This window comes from Ambystoma mexicanum, chromosome 3q (genome assembly GCF_040938575.1).
Source record: "Ambystoma mexicanum isolate Mex_15411 chromosome 3q, UKY_AmexF1_1, whole genome shotgun sequence".
In the NCBI taxonomy this organism is placed as follows: Eukaryota; Metazoa; Chordata; class Amphibia; order Caudata; family Ambystomatidae; genus Ambystoma; species Ambystoma mexicanum.
The window spans coordinates 1,281,504,701-1,281,524,100 of NC_090926.1; the positions used below are offsets into that span (position 1 = coordinate 1,281,504,701).

The 19,400-nt window shown below is 48.1% G+C and overlaps 1 protein-coding gene across 2 annotated transcripts in view; it reads left to right on the plus strand.

Annotated features, from left to right (window-relative positions):
- The first annotated feature begins 7,934 nt into the window (after positions 1 to 7,934).
- DENND1C (DENN domain containing 1C) overlaps positions 7,935 to 19,400 on the plus strand; it is a 652,034-nt gene continuing 640,568 nt past the window's right edge. Inside the window, exon 1 of one of the 2 annotated variants that reach the window (XM_069604349.1) lies at positions 7,935 to 8,202. In XM_069604349.1, the coding sequence (XP_069460450.1) occupies positions 8,186 to 8,202 (17 nt within the window). In that variant the 5' untranslated portion in view covers positions 7,935 to 8,185. The remainder of the gene's footprint in view (positions 8,203 to 19,400) is intronic. The other variant, XM_069604348.1, reaches the window with a different exon arrangement.

Below are 19,400 nucleotides of genomic sequence, written 5' to 3' on the forward strand. Positions count from 1 at the left end.
GTGGGTCTGCTTCGCACCGGAGTCAGGGCTTGGCCTCGGCAGCGACTGGTGATTTCGGCCCGCCCCTCAGCTGTAAATTGAGGCAGGCCTCTTGGGTGGCAAGGCACCCGTTTCTCCTGCGCCGCCCGCCTTAGCCCCTTCCTACACGGCTCTGGTTACTCTTCAGGATTCCATTTGCCGGGTAGATCTTTACGATATCATCGCGTTTTTGCTGGAGGGAGTGGAAGTTGCGTGGCTATGCTGCCATCTTCTCCCGCGCCCCCTAGTGGTCTCCCCCAAAAAGACAAAATTTTAAACAACAGACCCCTCGCCTTTAAAGATCACTCTGCGAAATAATAATTGCTGGCACTGAGGTCAGGGACATCTCTGAATTGAGGGGCCTGATCCCTGTTTGCGCGTGTTTTAGGACGTGCCTGTCAGGTCAATTAGTCAGCAGGGGGCACAGCATTCAGATTTTGCAGGCTTCCACTTGGGTAGACTATGGGCGTGGCTTCAGACTCCTCTTCCCAGCTGGTCTCATCTAGGCCCCCTATTGCAGCCCCAGAACCCCAAGGCCACAGAGACCTGACCAGACAGGGCCACACTTGTCACCCACGCAGGAACACTGGGTTTCACACAGTGTCAATGGTCGGAAAGCCTCCCTCCCCCAAAGGTAAAGCAGTGCTGGATAGACCCAGTGCTGGAAATGAGAGAAAAAAATTCTGGGTTCGGACAGGGGCAGGGCTGAGAAAAGGGGGCAGGGCAGGGGATCAAGTCCAAGGCTAGGAGCATGTGTAAAAACACAGGACTAAAATAAAAGAACACTCTGCATTATAGCGATGATTTGAAACATTTAGATTGGAACTAGATTGGAGAAAACAAAACGACACTGCGAATAAGCTGAAATTCCTACAACACAACCGCGCATACAAAAAGGAGATACAAAAAGCAAAGAGGAAATACTACGACAACCAAATCTTTGAAGAACCAAACACCCAAAAAGAACTCTTCAAAATCATAAATGAGATTAAAAATCCACTAGGATCCAACAACACACCAACTCTGTCCACAAAACTTAGCAATGACCTTGCAGACCACTTCAAAAACAAAATCACCAGCATCCAACAAACCATACAAGGGCACACTATCCCCACCTACACTCAGGAGGAACACCCGAACAAACTACAAAGCTTTCCAGAAATATCAGTGGAGACCTTCGTCAAACTGGTGAATCAAAGCAATAACTCAGGGTCTCCCTAGGACCCCTGTCCCCGGACATGTACAAATCGATTCTTAAACAAGGAACGCCCATGGAATATCACAAGAACGTCCTCAACATTTCAATCGCAACAGAAAAAGTGCCACAAGCCTTCAAATCGGCATTCATCAGGCCACTACTCAAAAATACAGCGGGAACCGTAGAGGACCTTTCCAACTACAGACCCATCTCCAACATCCCATACACAGCCAAGTTTTCTCGAAACGTACATATACAAAACGACCCAAGAATTCATAGAAGAGCACTGCCTACTAGACCAGGCACAAGTTGGCTTCGGACCAATGAGAGGAACATAATGAGCTCTCCTCTCAATATGGGACGACCTAAAAGCAAACGCAGACTCGGACAACAGAACTGCCTTGATACTTCTAAACCTATCTGCAGCATTTCACACAGTTAATCACAACACCCTCATAAAGAGATCAGAGGGACTCAGAATAACAGACACTGCCCTACTATGGATCAAATCCTTCCTAACAAACAGATTGGAAACCGTATAGATGAAACCCTTCAAATCCAGCCACCTGTGGAGTACCACAAGGATCATCCTTCTCCCCGCTACTATTCAATATCTACCTATATCTACTAATCAGAATCATCAAAAGTCACGACCTCACCTGCTACAACTACGCTGACGATACACAAATCATCTTCAAAATACAAGACAACCTAGAAATAAATTCAACGCTACAAAACTGCCTCTGCGATGTATTCAACTCAATGAACTCCAACTGCCTCAAAATTAACCCAGGCAAAACAGAATTAATGATCGTCATAAAAAATGGAGGAGAAAACCACTTCATCTCTTGGCCAAGGGAACTCGGGACAACCCCAACACCCTCCCCGATTGTAAAAAACCTGGGCGTCCTGATGGACAATAATCTGACGCTAGAGCCACAAGTAAACGCCCTACTCAAGAAATGCTTCTTTCTCCTGCGAGCGGCAAAGAGGATCCTACCGTTCCTATCATTTGCCAACAAAACAACCACCATCATCGCTCTCGTCATGTCTACAGTAGACTGCGGCAACAGCTTATACTTGGGTATGCCTGAGCGACTTAAAAAAAACTACAACGCATACAAAATGCGTCAGCCAGTCTCCTGAAACTACCTCGAAGAGAACACAAAACACCAGTGCAAAAAACACTACATTGGCTACCAATAAAATAACAAATAAAGTTCAAAACAATGTGCATCACGCACAGAGCAGTACCCAATCAAGGCGATGAGTTCCTGAGAGGCAAACTGCATCTACATCAACCAATAAGAACGCTCATATCAAGCAATGACATGGGTCTGGAACCGAAACCCTACAACAAAAGATAACTCAGAGGATCTTCTTTCTCTGACCAAGCGCCAAAAACCTGGAACGACCTACCAACGAACATACGCAACACAAGAAACCACCTACTATTCAGGAAACTACTCAAAACCTGGCTCTTCACGTCATAACTAGAAAGCCCGGCCACAGGGGCACACACACAACTAAAACATTGATGAACTAAGAGACAGACCCTGAACCACACCAAGCAATCTACGGGGAAAAGTTCCTAAGGAAAATATTCCATGACATACCAAATGACTAACCGAGAGACAGCCGTAATAGGACCCAAAAGACCAAATACATAGCAAGATGAAAACTGAAACACCAGGACAGATCATAAATATCACCCTGGCCCTAAACCATAGCCATTCCCAACAGACCTAGTCACGGCAGATAGCAAGGGAATAGGGAACTCCCATCCATTAGCTCCAAACCAGAGGGTGAGAAACAGAATAAGCAATCACATTACACTATGCTCATCTAGACACAGCGGGAAGCACAATGCGCCATCACACACAAACAACAACCAAACAACAGCTCTTAAAGAAGTCACTCCACGGAAAACCGAAGGACTAACTGAAAGATAGTCATGATAGGAGGAAAGTAACGACTGAATACACAGACTGACCAAGACGGAAGCACTAGGATGCCTCATCAACAACGCACTGACCCTGAACCTTTCCAAGCTCCAACAGACTACTGTCACAATAGATAACTAGAGAATAGGTAGTAGCAACTTCAGTTCTACACCCGTAGGAAAGGTTAAAACATATCTATCACTCCATACAAATACTCACTAGCATACAGCTGGATCCGCGCTGCACCATCACACACCATAGTAAGACGGCCTATAAGGAACCAGCAACAACCCCACCCACAGGGAAACAGCTCAAACGGAACCGGAAGTATCAGAATCAGGATACAGACCCCACTAACCCAACCTTCAAATCTCTGCACACTCAAAGCTCACACAACCATTTCTCTCCCAGCAATCTGCATGCACTTTACCACACCGCATCAACAACACATAAACAGCACACGAGGTCTCGCCCGATCCGAGACTCGCACCAAAGCTCAGCATTCGGTGTATACCGAGCTGAAGCCGCCAACAGCACACCACTTCTCCCACTCTCCTACTCCCCTCCACCCGACTAACCCTACCCGCCCTCCTTGTTTACAGATCCGCCAAAGTGCCTCGGGATCAATTCCGTTGGTGGCGGTGCGCTATATAAGTACCTCTAACATAACATTTACAAATCGCATAATAAAGCAACCCGACAGTTTATACATAGTTATAGAGACAGCAAAGATAGTATCATTGTAGCCTGTAATTACCAGCATGCAAAGCTCTCTGAGCCTGTAGAAATCCAATCTGGGGTTTAACCTGCACTGCTGCTTTTCATTATTATTTTCCCCAGCATGCGGTTCTCTGCAGCTATTCCATACCTAACCACCCATCATTCTCACCTCATAAGGCACTCGAGCTGCTCCCAATCGCCCACTCGCTTCTGTATCTGCAGGCGTCTCACATTCATCAAACTTGAATATCCTGAAATGCAAACAATTCAAAGCCTGGCAACGCTTTTCTGAGCTCAGGTGTTCCCCTGCTAGCACCAGGCTAGAGGCGCAATGTGCAGCGTCTCGCCCCGGGGCTCTTCACCCGGGATTAGGGACCCACCCAATCCCAGCTCTGGCTGTACCCCATAACATGAGGGAAAAGCTGCCACCACAGAATCAATGCATGAGTAACATGGGGTAATAAGACCCAGAGGGACATAGGCTTTCTCAGGGGCCACGTGTGGTATTCATGGCGTGGATGGGTCCTTAGGGCACAGAGTCACGGTGGTTGCTCACGACCTTCCATCTCACGGGGAAAGCTAGAATAAAGCTGGAGACATCACCCATAATCAAGAGCAATGCTGGGGATCACATGGTGTGAGCAAGTAAAGCTGTAGACAAGGAAGGCAAGCAAGAGCAATGCTGGGGATCACATGGTGTGAGCAAGTAAAGCTGTAGACAAGGAAGGCAAGCAAGAGCAATGCTGGGGATCACAGGGTGTGAGCAAGTAAAGCTGGAGACAAGGAAGGCAAGCTGGAGACATCACCCATAATCAAGAGCAATGCTGGGGATCACATGGTGTGAGCAAGTAAAGCTGTAGACAAGGAAGGCAAGCAAGAGCAATGCTGGAGATCACATGGTGTGAGCAAGTAAAGCTGTAGACAAGGAAGGCAAGCAAGAGCAATGCTGGGGATCACAGGGTGTGAGCAAGTTAAGCTGTAGACAAGGAAGGCAAGCAAGATCAATGCTGGGGATCACAGGGTGTGAGCAAGTTAAGCTGGAGACAAGGAAGGCAAGCAAGAGCAATGCTCGGGAACACAGAGTGTGAGCAAGTAAAGCTGGAGACAAGGAAGGCAAGCTGGAGACATCACCCATAATCAAACGTAATGCTGGGGAACACAGGGTGTGAGCAAGTGTAGCTGGAGACAAGGAAGGCAAGCTGGAGACATCACCCATAATCAAGAGCAATGCTGGGGATCTCAGGGTGTGAGCAAGTAAAGCTGGAGACAAGGAAGGCAAGCAAGAGCAATGCTGGGGATCACATGGTGTGAGCAAGTAAAGCTGTAGACAAGGAAGGCAAGCAAGAGCAATGCTGGGGATCACAGGGTGTGAGCAAGTTAAGCTGGAGACAAGGAAGGCAAGCAAGAGCAATGCTGGGGAACACAGGGTGTGAGCAAGTAAAGCTGGAGACAAGGAAGGCAAGCTGGAGACATCACCCATAATCAAGAGCAATGCTGGGGATCACATGGTGTGAGCAAGTAAAGCTGGAGACAAGGAAGGCAAGCAAGTGCTAAGCTGGGGATCACAGGGTGTGAGCAAGTAAAGCTGGAGACAAGGAAGGCAAGCAAGTGCTAAGCTGGGGATCACGGGGTGAGAACAAGTACAGCTGGAGACAAGAAAGTCAAGCAAGAGCAACGCTGGGTATCACAGGGTATGAGCAAGTAAAGCTGGAGACAAGGAAGGCAAGCAAGTGCAACGCTGGGGATCACAGGGTGTGAGCAAGTAAAGCTGGAGACAAGGAAGGCAAGCAAGTGCAACGCTGGGGATCACAGGGTGTGAGCAAGTAAAGCTGGAGACAAGGAAGGCAAGCAAGTGCTAAGCTGGGGATCACGGGGTGAGAACAAGTACAGCTGGAGACAAGGAAGGCAAGCAAGTGCAAGGCTGGGGATCACAGGGTGAGAGCAAGTAAAGCTGGAGACAATGAAGGCAAGCAAGTGCAACGCTGGGGATCACAGGGTGTGAGTAAGTAAAGCTGGAGACAAGGAAGGCAAGCAAGTGCAACACTGGGGATCACAGGGTGAGAGCAAGTAAAGCTGGAGACAAGGAAGGCAAGCTGGAGACATCACCCATAATCAAACGTAATGCTGGGGATCACAAGGTGAGAGCAAGTAAAGATGGAGACAAGGAAGGCAAGCAAGAGCAACGCTGGGTATCACAGGGTGTGAGCAAGTAAAGCTGGAGACAAGGAAGACAAGCAAGTGCAACGCTGGGGATCACAGGGTGTGAGCAAGTAAAGCTGGAGACAAGGAAGGCAAGCAAGTGCTAAGCTGGGGATCATGGGGTGAGTACAAGTAAAGCTGGAGACAAGGAAGGCAAGCAAGAGCAATGCTGGGGATCACAGGGTGTGGGCAAGTAAAGCTGGATACAAGGAAGGCAAGCAAGAGCAATACTGGGGATCACAGGGTGAGAACAAGTAAAGCTGGAGACAAGGAAGGCGAGCTAGTGCTAAGCTGGGGATCTCAGGGTGAGAACAAGTAAAGCTGGAGACATGGAAGGCAAGCAAGTGCTAAGCTGGGGATCTCAGGGTGAGAACAAATAAAGCTGGAGACAAGGAAGGCAAGCAAGTGCTAAGCTGGGGATCTCATGGTGAGAACAAGTAAAGCTGGAGACAAGGAAGGCAAGCAAGTGCTAAGCTGGGGATCACAGGGTGTGAGCAAGTAAAGCTGTAGATAAGGAAGGCAAGCAAGAGCAATGCTGGGGATCACAGGGTGAGAACAAGTAAAGATGGAGACAAGGAAGGCAAGCAAGTGCTAAGCTGGGGATCTCAGGGTGAGAACAAGTAAAGCTGGAGACAAGGAAGGCAAGCAAGAGCAATGCTGGGGATCACAGGGTGAGAACAAGTAAAGCTCGAGACAAGGAAGGCGAGCTGGTGCAAAGCTGGGGATCTCAGGGTGAGAACAAGTAAAGCTGGAGACAAGGAAGGCAAGCAAGTGCTAAGCTGGGGATCACAGGGTGTGAGCAAGTAAAGCTGGAGACGAGGAAGGCAAGCAAGAGCAATGCTGCGGATCACAGGGTGAGAACAAGTAAAGATGGAGACAAGCTAAGGCAAGCAAGTGCTAAGCTGGGGATCTCAGGTTGAGAACAAGTAAAGCTGGAGACAAGGAAGGCAAGCAGGAGCAATGCTGGGGATCACAGGATGAGAACAAGTAAAGATGGAGACACGGAAGGCAAGCACTAAGCTGGGGATCTCAGGGTGAGAACAAGTAAAGCTGGAGACAAGGAAGGCAAGCAAGTGCTAAGCTGGGGATCACAGGGTGTGAGCAAGTAAAGCTGGAGACAAGGAAGGCAAGCAAGAGCAATGCTGGGGATCACAGGGTGAGAACAAGTAAAGATGGAGACAAGCTAAGGCAAGCAAGTGCTAAGCTGGGGATCTCAGGTTGAGAACAAGTAAAGCTGGAGACAAGGAAGGCAAGCAGGAGCAATGCTGGGGATCACAGGGTGAGAACAAGTAAAGCTGGAGACAAGGAAGGCAAGCAAGTGCTAAGCTGGGGATCTCAGCGTGAGAGCAAGTAAAGCTGGAGACAAGGAAGGCAAGCAAGTGCTAAGCTGGGGATTGCAGGTGGTAACCAGGGGTAAAGTTAGACAGTATGTAGAGTAAGCAAGATACCAGTAGGATACCACGGAGAGTAAGCCTGGGTAAAGCTTGAGACCACAGAACAAAGCAATGTCCATTAGATGCTAATGAGAATGATAAACGTCAAAGCTGGAGACCATGTAGAGAACTCCAGAGTAAACTGGATACTGTGGAGAACAGAGAAAAGTAAAGCTGGAGACCATAAAGCCAAATAAAGTGTAACCTGGAGTCTCTGAAGCACGGGCGAGGGGTGAAGCTGGAGTCCATGTGAAGAATTGCCTGGACTGCAGGTGCCTGTTCCTTCAGTTGTTCCTGCTGCTGCCGCCACCATCCTTTTCTGGGCCCCTTTAGTGAGGAAGGCCACCTGGGGTGGAACCAGGTAACGGGCACTCCTGCTCCCTGGCTGGTGGGGGCCCCCAGCTCCCCCAGCAGAGGAGGCCTTGCAGAGAGGCCGGAGGTTGCATTCTGCTGCGAGGTGCAGGACCGGGCTCCCCGCGTCACCTCTCCGACTTCCTCTACAAGAAAAGCCACACCGGAAGCCCTGAAGCAAGAGCACAGAGCGTATTTGGTGACTTTATTTGGCGAAGGTCGACGCCTGCTGCCCCTGGCGACTGTCTGCGCCGCATTCCGTGGCTGGCAGGTGGGGAGGGTGGCCGAGGCGGGCGCTGCAGGATGAGACCCTGAGGAGAACCATGGGCTGCCGAATCAAGTAAGTGAAGCGGGCCCCGGGGCCCCCAGCGCGGGCCCCGGGCTGCTGGGAGCCAGACACACTTCCCCCTTCTGAGAGGCGGCGAGAGGGCAAGGCAGGCCCTCACCCCAAGCACCCATGGGGGTACCTTAAGGGAGGGCACGCTGGGGAGGGGGCTCTTCCCCTAGGAGGCGACTAGTGTGCGAGAAAAGCGGCCTAAAACCCCGACTCCAGTCCCTGGCTCAGGGCTGTGCCCCCAACTAGAATGAGTGAAGTGCTGTGCTGTGGCAGTCATGGCCCCTGTGCCTAACCTCGGGACCCCCCAGGGGTGCCACTGAAATGCCAAGCCACCAGCTTCCATGGTGCCCCCTCGCCCCCTTGCATGCCAGCGTAGCACGTCCTAATATGAAAGGCTCTTCTACTGCCTTTACTGTACAGATTCCGACCCACACCCCTCACCCCCTGCGCCCCAATCCGTCCCAGCTGCTTCTGCCAATTCCTGAACCACCCCTGCATCCACAGGCCAGGCCCTGCCCCATTGGCCTTCGGGCCCGCCTGTCATGCGTGGCAACAGGCTCTGCCCACCCCAGTCTCAGAGAAGCGACCGGGGGCTTTGGGGCCATGCCCGAGAGGTGCCCCTATTCACCAGGGCAGGCTGCATACCACAGACTCCCAGCAAGGGCTCCCACCCAGCAGAGCAGCAGGGACATCCTATCATGGAAGGGCCACAGATGGCTCCTGGCTCCCCACGTTCTGTAGGTCCAGGCATTTCTCCCGCCACTCCTTCAAGAGCCTGGTTTTCTCTGACCCACACTCCCTTTTGGACGTCCGAAAGGGTGAGACTCGAGCAGTGCACAGCTCCAAATTCCGCTTCAAGCCGGTATCCTTGGTCCCGGCTGCCCCTTGGGTGCCCAAAGATCCTGCTGGTTAAATGGTAACTCCTGCACATGCCCCCCCTGCCCTCCAGCGAGGTGGGGTCAAGGGGAGGCCGCACTCCCACCGTGCCCCCCTCCCCCTGACGGGGTTCAGGGCCCGTTCCTCACGGTTTGCATTGAATAACAGGCCTCCCACTGCAGCCAACGCGGCCCTGGGATTTGCAAAGAGTCTTGTAATTTCTGCAGGTCAGAAGACATAGCGGTGTCAGCTCCCATTGGCCCCCAACCCTCTTCTGTGGGGGCGGGGGATGGTAACAGACCCTAGACCATACCCTTAATAACCCAATAATAGACAGACAATGGTTCTACATTTTGGAAACAACAGGTCAGGGGGCAGTCCCAGCTCTAAACACATCATGGTTCACGACCATACTTCTCAAAAGTGGCCCAAAAGCAGGGCAGAGTTATAGTTCTGAATGTTCCGGTGTCCCCTTGCCGCCCACGACTTTCGCAAGGCACCGGACATACGCTCCAGAATGTACTGCACGCAATACTTCCTCCTCGGGCCACTGAATCTTGCAGGTGAGGAATCTTAAGTGCCCCAAAGAGACTCAGTGTCCACCGTCCGAGTTTGGCTCGAGTGCGGCCATCGGGAAACCTGCCCACGGTTCAAGCCGCAGCGTTACTCTCCTCCCTGGCTAGGACTCCCCCAACTCCGCCACGCTTCGGGAGTGGCTCCCTCGCTATGCCCAATGCCCCCATGCTCCAAAGCAACTTACCCTGGTTCTAGCTGCAACCGGCCTTTAAGAGGGCCCCCAGGATGGCTCTGAGAAACCCTTTATCCGACGGGTGGACCCCGTCTGTCATATAGTGGGAAGGGAGCAAATTTAGGCAGGTCTGTCTCACAATCAGAGATAATCAGAGATTCCATCAGTAATGTCATAGATGATGTTTGTTTGTTTGTTTATTTATTTGTAATGCTCACCAGACCCGAGGGTATTAAGGCGCAGAAAAAGCAGAGGAGGATTGTTCAGCTTAAGTTACATTGCTGTGCGTTAACGTACAATACAGTAGAATACAATACAGAACATTAATAAACAATGCTGGCAAGTATCATACAAATAGGCAAGGAGATAGCAGACAACAATTCTATACAGTAGTGGTAGGATGTCAAATGTCGTGTTCCTTAATCCATAGGATAAGGTTAGATCTAAAACGTGTATAAGACATGTCTTCTCTTAAAGGGGGTGGGAGTGAATTCCAATTTTGGGCAGCTTTGACCGGGAAACTGCTACCAGCTGTCTTCGTGCGTTTGAATCTAGGCACTCGAAGTAGGTTGGCAGTGGCTGTTCTAGAAGGGCGATTGGTGGATTGTCGCAGGAATCTAGTGGTAAGGTACTGTGGGGCGGCCATGTGTAGGCATTTATGAGTCAGGGAGGCTGATTTAAGGAAGATTTTATCTTTAGTGGAAAGCCAGTTGTTAGATCTTCTGAGGTCAGAAATGTGGGCTTTCTTGGGAATGTTGAGAGCTGCTCTCAGAGCATTATTTTGTAAGATCTGAATCTTGTTGGTAAGATCTTTGTTGCACCCTACATATAGGGCATTACAGTGGTCCAATTTGGATAGTACCAATGCTCTTGCTAAGGTGATGCAGTTATTGGGCGTAAGGAACAGTCTAGCTGCTCTGATTAGCTTACAGGTGTAAGCGGTGGCCGAGGCCATGGAATTTACTTGTTTTTTTAATGTGAGAGTAGAATCTGAGTAGAAACCAAGAGTTTTAACTTCCTTGGCTACTGTGATGTTGTTGTTGTCTATAATGAAGTTGGAGTAGAGTTGGCCCAATTTATTGAGGTTTGCTGTGGTGCCGACGATGAGGAGTTCCGTTTTGTCATCATTCAGGCATAGACCGTTGGAGACCATCCATGCCTGGATGATGAGATACACTCTGTTCACGAAGGCCAAATCCTTGTCGTAGTCTCCCGTCAACGGGATGAGGATCTGTGTATCATCCGTATAATTAGTGTAGGTGATACCCAGACCATCTAGATCATCGAAAAGGGGCTTTGTAAAGATGTTATACAGAGTGGGCAAAACGCATGAGCCCTGAGGTACACCACAGGTAACAGGTATGGGGTCCACAGCTGCTGAGGGTGCAAAGACCCGCATGGTTCTATTAGCCAAGAAGGATTGGATCCATCATATGGCTCCTTGTGAAAAATGGGTGGCAGAGTCCAGGTGGTGGAAGAGAGTCTTGTGGTCCACTAAGTCAAACGCCGCTGAGAGGCCGAGCAGCAGAAGTAGTCCTGTATTACCGTTGTCTCTCAGGGTGTCTATTTGTGCCTTAAGGTCAACCAGTGCAGTTTTTCCGTTCCGTGTTGCGGTCTGAAACCTGACTGACGTACTCCTAGGAGGTGGTTACATTCCAAGTATTGTTGGATTTGGAGGTACGCTACTTTGTCAAGGATTTTGAGCAGGAACGGTACTGTCGTGATGGGCCGATAGTTGGTGGGAATGGATGGGTCAAGTGTTGGGTTTTTTGGGGAAAGGTCTTGTGCGGCATCCTTTATGATTTGTGCTGGGCAGGGGTCGCTGTGGCAGTTGGACGGTTTGAGAGCTAAGATGATTTTTTCAACTTCTAAAATGGATACTTTCTTGAAGTTGAAGAGGGGTTTAGGCAGTTCAGAGGAGGCGAATGATGCAGAGTTTGGAGGCGACGGGGCAGTGATGTTGTTGGATTTAGTGGCGAGTAGGAGGGATTCTTTTTTGTTGTTAATTTTAACCTGAAGGGTCGTTATTTTATTGGCTAGGGCACTCTGAATGCTAGTGCACCATGTTTTGTCTTTAAGGCAGGTGTCAGGGGCTTGGGCAGGTGTTTCCATTTCTTGGAGGATTGTGAACAATTCTTTAGTACTGGAGTTGGCATTGGTAATTCGCAGATTATAACATTCTTGTTTGGCAAGGATTATTTATTTTTTATACAAGGAAGCTAATTTTGTGAGGTTATTTTTGTTGGTGTCTGAAGGGTTTAGTCTCCATATTTTTCACATTTCCGTTTTTCTAATCTAATAGCTTTTAGGTGGGGTGAGAACCAAGAGTTAATATGTTTTTTTGTTTGCACTTTCTAATTTTCAGGGGTGCTATAGTGTCTAGGGCAGAAAGCATTACTTCAACCATAGTACATGGGTCAGTGGAGGCAGGAAGAGAGTTCAAGGTATGGAGGATCAGCGGAATAAGTTTGTTGGCTGTAATGTTCTTTTTATTCCTGGTGGGAATAGCAGGGGCAAGGCTGACGACATGATGGGGGAATGTGGCTTCAAGGGAGAAGGAGATCAAATGATGGTCAGACCAGGGCAAAGGTGTTATGGCAGTGATGGAAGTTTGGCAGTGGTGTTCCGCTATCGAGTCAAGGGTTCTACCTTTAGTATGAGTAGCACCTGTTACCTTTTGTGTAAATCCTGGTTCCTCGATGGAATTGTTAATCTGTGTGGCATTAGGATCTAGGTGGTCTTTATAGCCAAGATTAAGGTCTCCTAGGAGAAGGCTTGGTGAAGCGTTTTTAAGGTTATCCGATAGGATATTGGTACGGTCTTCTTCGAAGGAACCTTGAGGGCCTGGAGGTCTGTAGATAAGGTGGATGGCTATGGTTTGAGTATTTGAAATGGTTAGCTTGGCGGTCAGGATTTCGCAGGAGTCTACATTTAGTGGAGAGGCTAGTCTCACTGCTAAGCCAGTTTTGGCAATTATAGCTAGGCCACCACCTCGAGAGGTGGTGTGGTCTATTCTTAAGAGGGTATAGTCTTCCAGAGTAGCTAACATAATCGATGGGCCGGCTGCTGAATGGAGCCAGGATTCCGTGATAGAAAGGAAGTCAATTTTTTCGGTAGAAATTAGGTCAGCTATTTCTGTGGCACGTGCCACCAAAGACCGGCATTTAATAAGGCTCCTCTTACACCGGGCAGTGTAGTCTCAGTAGGTGCTGGCACGGTATTGTGGAGGGGTCTAGGATGACTGGTGGGGTCTCGACAGAGTCGGCTGTTAAGCTGGAGTGGGTGCTGAGTATTAGCGGATTTATGCGAAGAGGTTTTGGTATTAGGCTGGAAGTTATTTGGGTTTCTAGAATGGTTGTTAGAGAAGAGGTGTAAGGATTTGGCTGGGGGTTCATACATTTTAGGAAGTCTGGCGCAAAGTTTAAGATTTCTTTTGGGCGAGATTGCCAGGTCTGGTGATCAGGTCCTTCAGGTTGTTAGAATCATTGGGAAGTGTCACAGATGCCGACAAAGGCAGGGTATGAGGCATGTTGGCATCTATATGGCGAGAAGGTGTAGGATAGTCCTCAGTAGGACTGTATAAATAGCTGGCAGATACATGCTTGATCTGGGGGGGCGCTAGGTGATGGTCGGTGTACCATATGGAATATTTAAAAGGTGCCCACAGGAGTAGGCTGGGCGGGGGTAGCTTTGATCAGGTCCGCGTAGATCAGTAATGCTGGTACAACTATAGCAAGCGTCACAGACTCAGTGTGGGGCTGGCAAAGCTAGCACAGTAGGCATATGAGTAGCAGGCTAGGCAAGGAATAGGCAAGACTGGCAGTGTACTCACAGCAGTCACAGGTAGTGCATAATGTGGGCGTTGCTAGCAGGAACAGTCACGGTATTCGTGAGCTGGTCACAGAGCTGTGATGCTATGCATGGATAGGTAATACTAGCAAGAACGGTCACGGTATTCATAGGCTAAACAAGAGTGAGCTGGTCACAGAGCTGTGATGCTATGCATAGATAGGTAATACTAGCAAGAACGGTCACGGTATTCATAGGCTAAACAAGAGTGAGCTGGTCACAGAGCTATGATGCTATGCATGGATAGGTAATACTAGCAAAAACGGTCACGGTATTCATAGGCTAAACAAGAGTGAGCTGGTCACAGAGCTATGATGCTATGCATGGATAGGTAATACTAGCAAGAACGGTCACGGTATTCATAGGCTAAACAAGAGTAAGCTGGTCACAGAGCTCTGATGCTATGCATGGATAGGTAATACTAGCAAGAACGGTCACGGTATTCATAGGCTAAACAAGAGTAGGCTGGTCACAGAGCTGTGATGCTATGTAGAGATAGGTAATACTAGCTGGAACGGTCACGGTATTCATAGGCTAAACAAGAGTGAGCTGGTCACAGAGCTGTGATGCTATGCATGGATAGGTAATACTAGCAAGAATGGTCACAGTATTCATAGGCTAAACAAGAGTGAGCTGGTCACAGAGCTGTGATGCTACGCATAGATAGGTAATACTAGCAAGAACGGTCACGGTATTCATAGGCTAAACAAGAGTGAGTTGGTCACAGAGCTATGATGCTATGCAAAGATAGGTAATACTAGCAAGAACGGTCACGGTATCCATAGGCTAAACAAGAGTGAGCTGGTCACAGAGCTCTGATGCTACGCATGGATAGGTAATACTAGCAAGAACGGTCACGGTATCCATAGGCTAAACAAGAGTGAGCTGGTCACAGAGCTGTGATGCTATGCATAGATAGGTAATACTAGCAAGAACGGTCACGGTATTCATAGGCTAAACAAGAGTGAGCTGGTCACAGAGCTGTGATGCTATGCAAAGATAGGTAATACTAGCAAGAAAGGTCACGGTATACATAGGCTAAACAAGAGTGAGCTGGTCACAGAGCTATGATGCTATGCAGAGATAGGTAATACTAGCAGGAACGGTCACGGTATTCATAGGCTAAACAAGAGTGAGCTGGTCACAGAGCTCTGATGCTACGCATGGATAGGTAATACTAGCAAGAACGGTCACGGTATTCATAGGCTAAACAAGAGTAAGCTGGTCACAGAGCTGTGATGCTATGCAGAGATAGGTAATACTAGCAAGAACGGTCACGGTATCCATAGGCTAAACAAGAGTGAGCTGGTCACAGAGCTGTGATGCTATGCATGGATAGGTAATACTAGCAAGAACGGTCATGGTATTCACAGGCTAAACAAGAGTAAGCTGGTCACAGAGCTGTGATGCTATGCATGGATAGGTAATACTAGCAAGAACGGTCACGGTATCCATAGGCTAAACAAGAGTGAGCTGGTCACAGAGCTGTGATGCTATGCAAAGATAGGTAATACTAGCAAGAACGGTCACGGTATCCATAGGCTAAACAAGAGTGAGCTGGTCACAGAGCTATGATGCTATGCAAAGATAGGTAATACTAGCAAGAACGGTCACGGTATTCATAGGCTAAACAAGAGTAAGCTGGTCACAGAGCTATGATGCTATGCAAAGATAGGTAATACTAGCAAGAACGGTCACGGTATTCATAGGCTAAACAAGAGTAAGCTGGTCACAGAGCTATGATGCTATGCAAAGATAGGTAATACTAGCAAGAACGGTCACAGTATTCATAGGCTAAACAAGAGTGAGCCGGTCACAGAGCTATGATGCTATGCAGAGATGGGTAATACTAGCAGGAACGGTCAAGGTATTCATAGGCTAAACAAGAGTGAGCTGGTCACAGAGCTATGATGCTATGCATGGATAGGTAATACTAGCAAGAACGGTCACGGTATCCATAGGCTAAACAAGAGTGAGCTGGTCACAGAGCTGTGATGCTATGCATGGATAGGTAATACTAGCAAGAACGGTCACGGTATTCATAGGCTAAACAAGAGTGAGCTGGTCACAGAGCTGTGATGCTATGCATGGATAGGTAATACTAGCAAGAACGGTCACGGTATTCATAGGCTAAACAAGAGTGAGCTGGTCACAGAGCTGTGATGCTATGCATGGATAGGTAATACTAGCAAGAACGGTCACGGTATCCATAGGCTAAACAAGAGTGAGCTGGTCACAGAGCTATGATGCTATGCATGGATAGGTAATACTAGCAAGAACGGTCACGGTATCCATAGGCTAAACAAGAGTGAGCTGGTCACAGAGCTGTGATGCTACGTATGGATAGGTAATACTAGCAAGAACGGTCACGGTATCCATAGGCTAAACAAGAGTGAGCTGGTCACAGAGCTGTGATGTTATGCATGGATAGGTAATACTAGCAAGAACGGTCACGGTATTCATAGGCTAAACAAGAGTGAGCTGGTCACAGAGCTCTGATGCTATGCATGCATAGGTAATACTAGCAAGAACGGTCACGGTATTCATAGGCTAAACAAGAGTGAGCTGGTCACAGAGCTGTGATGCTACGCAAAGATAGGTAATACTAGCAAGAACGGTCACGGTATCCATAGGCTAAACAAGAGTGAGCTGGTCACAGAGCTGTGATGCTACGCATGGATAGGTAATACTAGCAAGAACGGTCACGGTATTCATAGGCTAAACAAGAGTGAGTTGGTCACAGAGCTGTGATGCTATGCAAAGATAGGTAATACTAGCAAGAACGGTCACGGTATTCATAGGCTAAACAAGAGTGAGCTGGTCACAGAGCTATGATGCTATGCAGAGATAGGTAATACTAGCAAGAACGGTCACAGTATTCATAGGCTAAACAAGAGTGAGCCGGTCACAGAGCTATGATGCTATGTAGAGATAGGTAATACTAGCAGGAACGGTCAAGGTATTCATAGGCTAAACAAGAGTGAGCCGGTCACAGAGCTATGATGCTATGCATGGATAGGTAATACTAGCAAGAACGGTCACAGTATCCATAGGCTAAACAAGAGTGAGCTGGTCACAGAGCTCTGATGCTACGCAAAGATAGGTAATACTAGCAAGAACGGTCACGGTATCCATAGGCTAAACAAGAGTGAGCTGGTCACAGAGCTCTGATGCTATGCAAAGATAGGTAATACTAGCAAGAACGGCCACAGTATTCATAGGCTAAACAAGAGTAAGCTGGTCACAGAGCTGTGATGCTATTCATGGATAGGTAATACTAGCAAGAACGGTCACGGTATTCATAGGCTAAACAAGAGTAAGCTGGTCACAGAGCTGTGATGCTATGCAAAGATAGGTAATACTAGCAAGAACGGTCACGGTATTCATAGGCTAAACAAGAGTGAGCTGGTCACAGAGCTCTGATGCTATGCATGCATAGGTAATACTAGCAAGAACGGTCACGGTATTCATAGGCTAAACAAGAGTGAGCTGGTCACAGAGCTGTGATGCTATGCATGGATATGTAATACTAGCAAGAACGGTCACGGTATTCATAGGCTAAATAAGAGTGAGCTGGTCACAGAGCTGTGATGCTACGCATGGATAGGTAATACTAGCAAGAACGGTCACGGTATCCATAGGCTAAACAAGAGTGAGCTGGTCACAGAGCTGTGATGCTACGCATGGATAGGTAATACTAGCAAGAACGGTCACGGTATTCATAGGCTAAACAAGAGTAAGCTGGTCACAGAGCTGTGATGCTACGCATGGATAGGTAATACTAGCAAGAACGGTCACGGTATCCATAGGCTAAACAAGAGTGAGCTGGTCACAGAGCTGTGATGCTATGCAAAGATAGGTAATACTAGCAAGAACGGTCACGGTATTCATAGGCTAAACAAGAGTGAGCTGGTCACAGAGCTGTGATGCTATGCAAAGATAGGTAATACTAGCAAGAACGGTCACGGTACTCATAGGCTAAACAAGAGTGAGCTGGTCACAGAGCTGTGATGCTATGCATGGATAGGTAATACTAGCAAGAACGGTCACGGTATTCATAGGCTAAACAAGAGTGAGCTGGTCACAGAGCTGTGATGCTATGCATGGATAGGTAATACTAGCAAGAACGGTCACGGTATTCATAGGCTAAACAAGAGTGAGCTGGTCACAGAGCTGTGATGCTATGCATGGATAGGTAATACTAGCAAGAACGGTCACGGTATTCATAGGCTAAACAAGAGTAAGCTGGTCACAGAGCTGTGATGCTATGCATGGATAGGTAATACTAGCAAGAATGGTCACGGTATTCATAGGCTAAACAAGAGTAAGCTGGTCACAGAGCTGTGATGCTATGCATGGATAGGTAATACTAGCAAGAACGGTCACGGTATTGATAGGCTAAACAAGAGTAAGCTGGTCACAGAGCTGTGATGCTATGCAAAGATAGGTAATACTAGCAAGAAAGGTCACGGTATCCATAGGCTAAACAAGAGTGAGCTGGTCACAGAGCTATGATGCTATGCAGAGATAGGTAATACTAGCAGGAACGGTCACGGTATTCATAGGCTAAACAAGAGTGAGCTGGTCACAGAGCTCTGATGCTACGCATGGATAGGTAATACTAGCAAGAACGGTCACGGTATTCATAGGCTAAACAAGAGTAAGCTGGTCACAGAGCTGTGATGCTATGCAGAGATAGGTAATACTAGCAAGAACGGTCACGGTATCCATAGGCTAAACAAGAGTGAGCTGGTCACAGAGCTGTGATGCTATGCATGGATAGGTAATACTAGCAAGAACGGTCATGGTATTCACAGGCTAAACAAGAGTAAGCTGGTCACAGAGCTGTGATGCTATGCATGGATAGGTAATACTAGCAAGAACGGTCACGGTATCCATAGGCTAAACAAGAGTGAGCTGGTCACAGAGCTGTGATGCTATGCAAAGATAGGTAATACTAGCAAGAACGGTCACGGTATCCATATGCTAAACAAGAGTGAGCTGGTCACAGAGCTATGATGCTATGCAAAGATAGGTAATACTAGCAAGAACGGTCACGGTATTCATAGGCTAAACAAGAGTAAGCTGGTCACAGAGCTATGATGCTATGCAAAGATAGGTAATACTAGCAAGAACGGTCACGGTATTCATAGGCTAAACAAGAGTAAGCTGGTCACAGAGCTATGATGCTATGCAAAGATAGGTAATACTAGCAAGAACGGTCACAGTATTCATAGGCTAAACAAGAGTGAGCCGGTCACAGAGCTATGATGCTATGCAGAGATGGGTAATACTAGCAGGAACGGTCAAGGTATTCATAGGCTAAACAAGAGTGAGCTGGTCACAGAGCTATGATGCTATGCATGGATAGGTAATACTAGCAAGAACTGTCACGGTATCCATAGGCTAAACAAGAGTGAGCTGGTCACAGAGCTGTGATGCTATGCATGGATAGGTAATACTAGCAAGAACGGTCACGGTATTCATAGGCTAAACAAGAGTGAGCTGGTCACAGAGCTGTGATGCTATGCATGGATAGGTAATACTAGCAAGAACGGTCACGGTATTCATAGGCTAAACAAGAGTGAGCTGGTCACAGAGCTGTGATGCTATGCATGGATAGGTAATACTAGCAAGAACGGTCACGGTATCCATAGGCTAAACAAGAGTGAGCTGGTCACAGAGCTATGATGCTATGCATGGATAGGTAATACTAGCAAGAACGGTC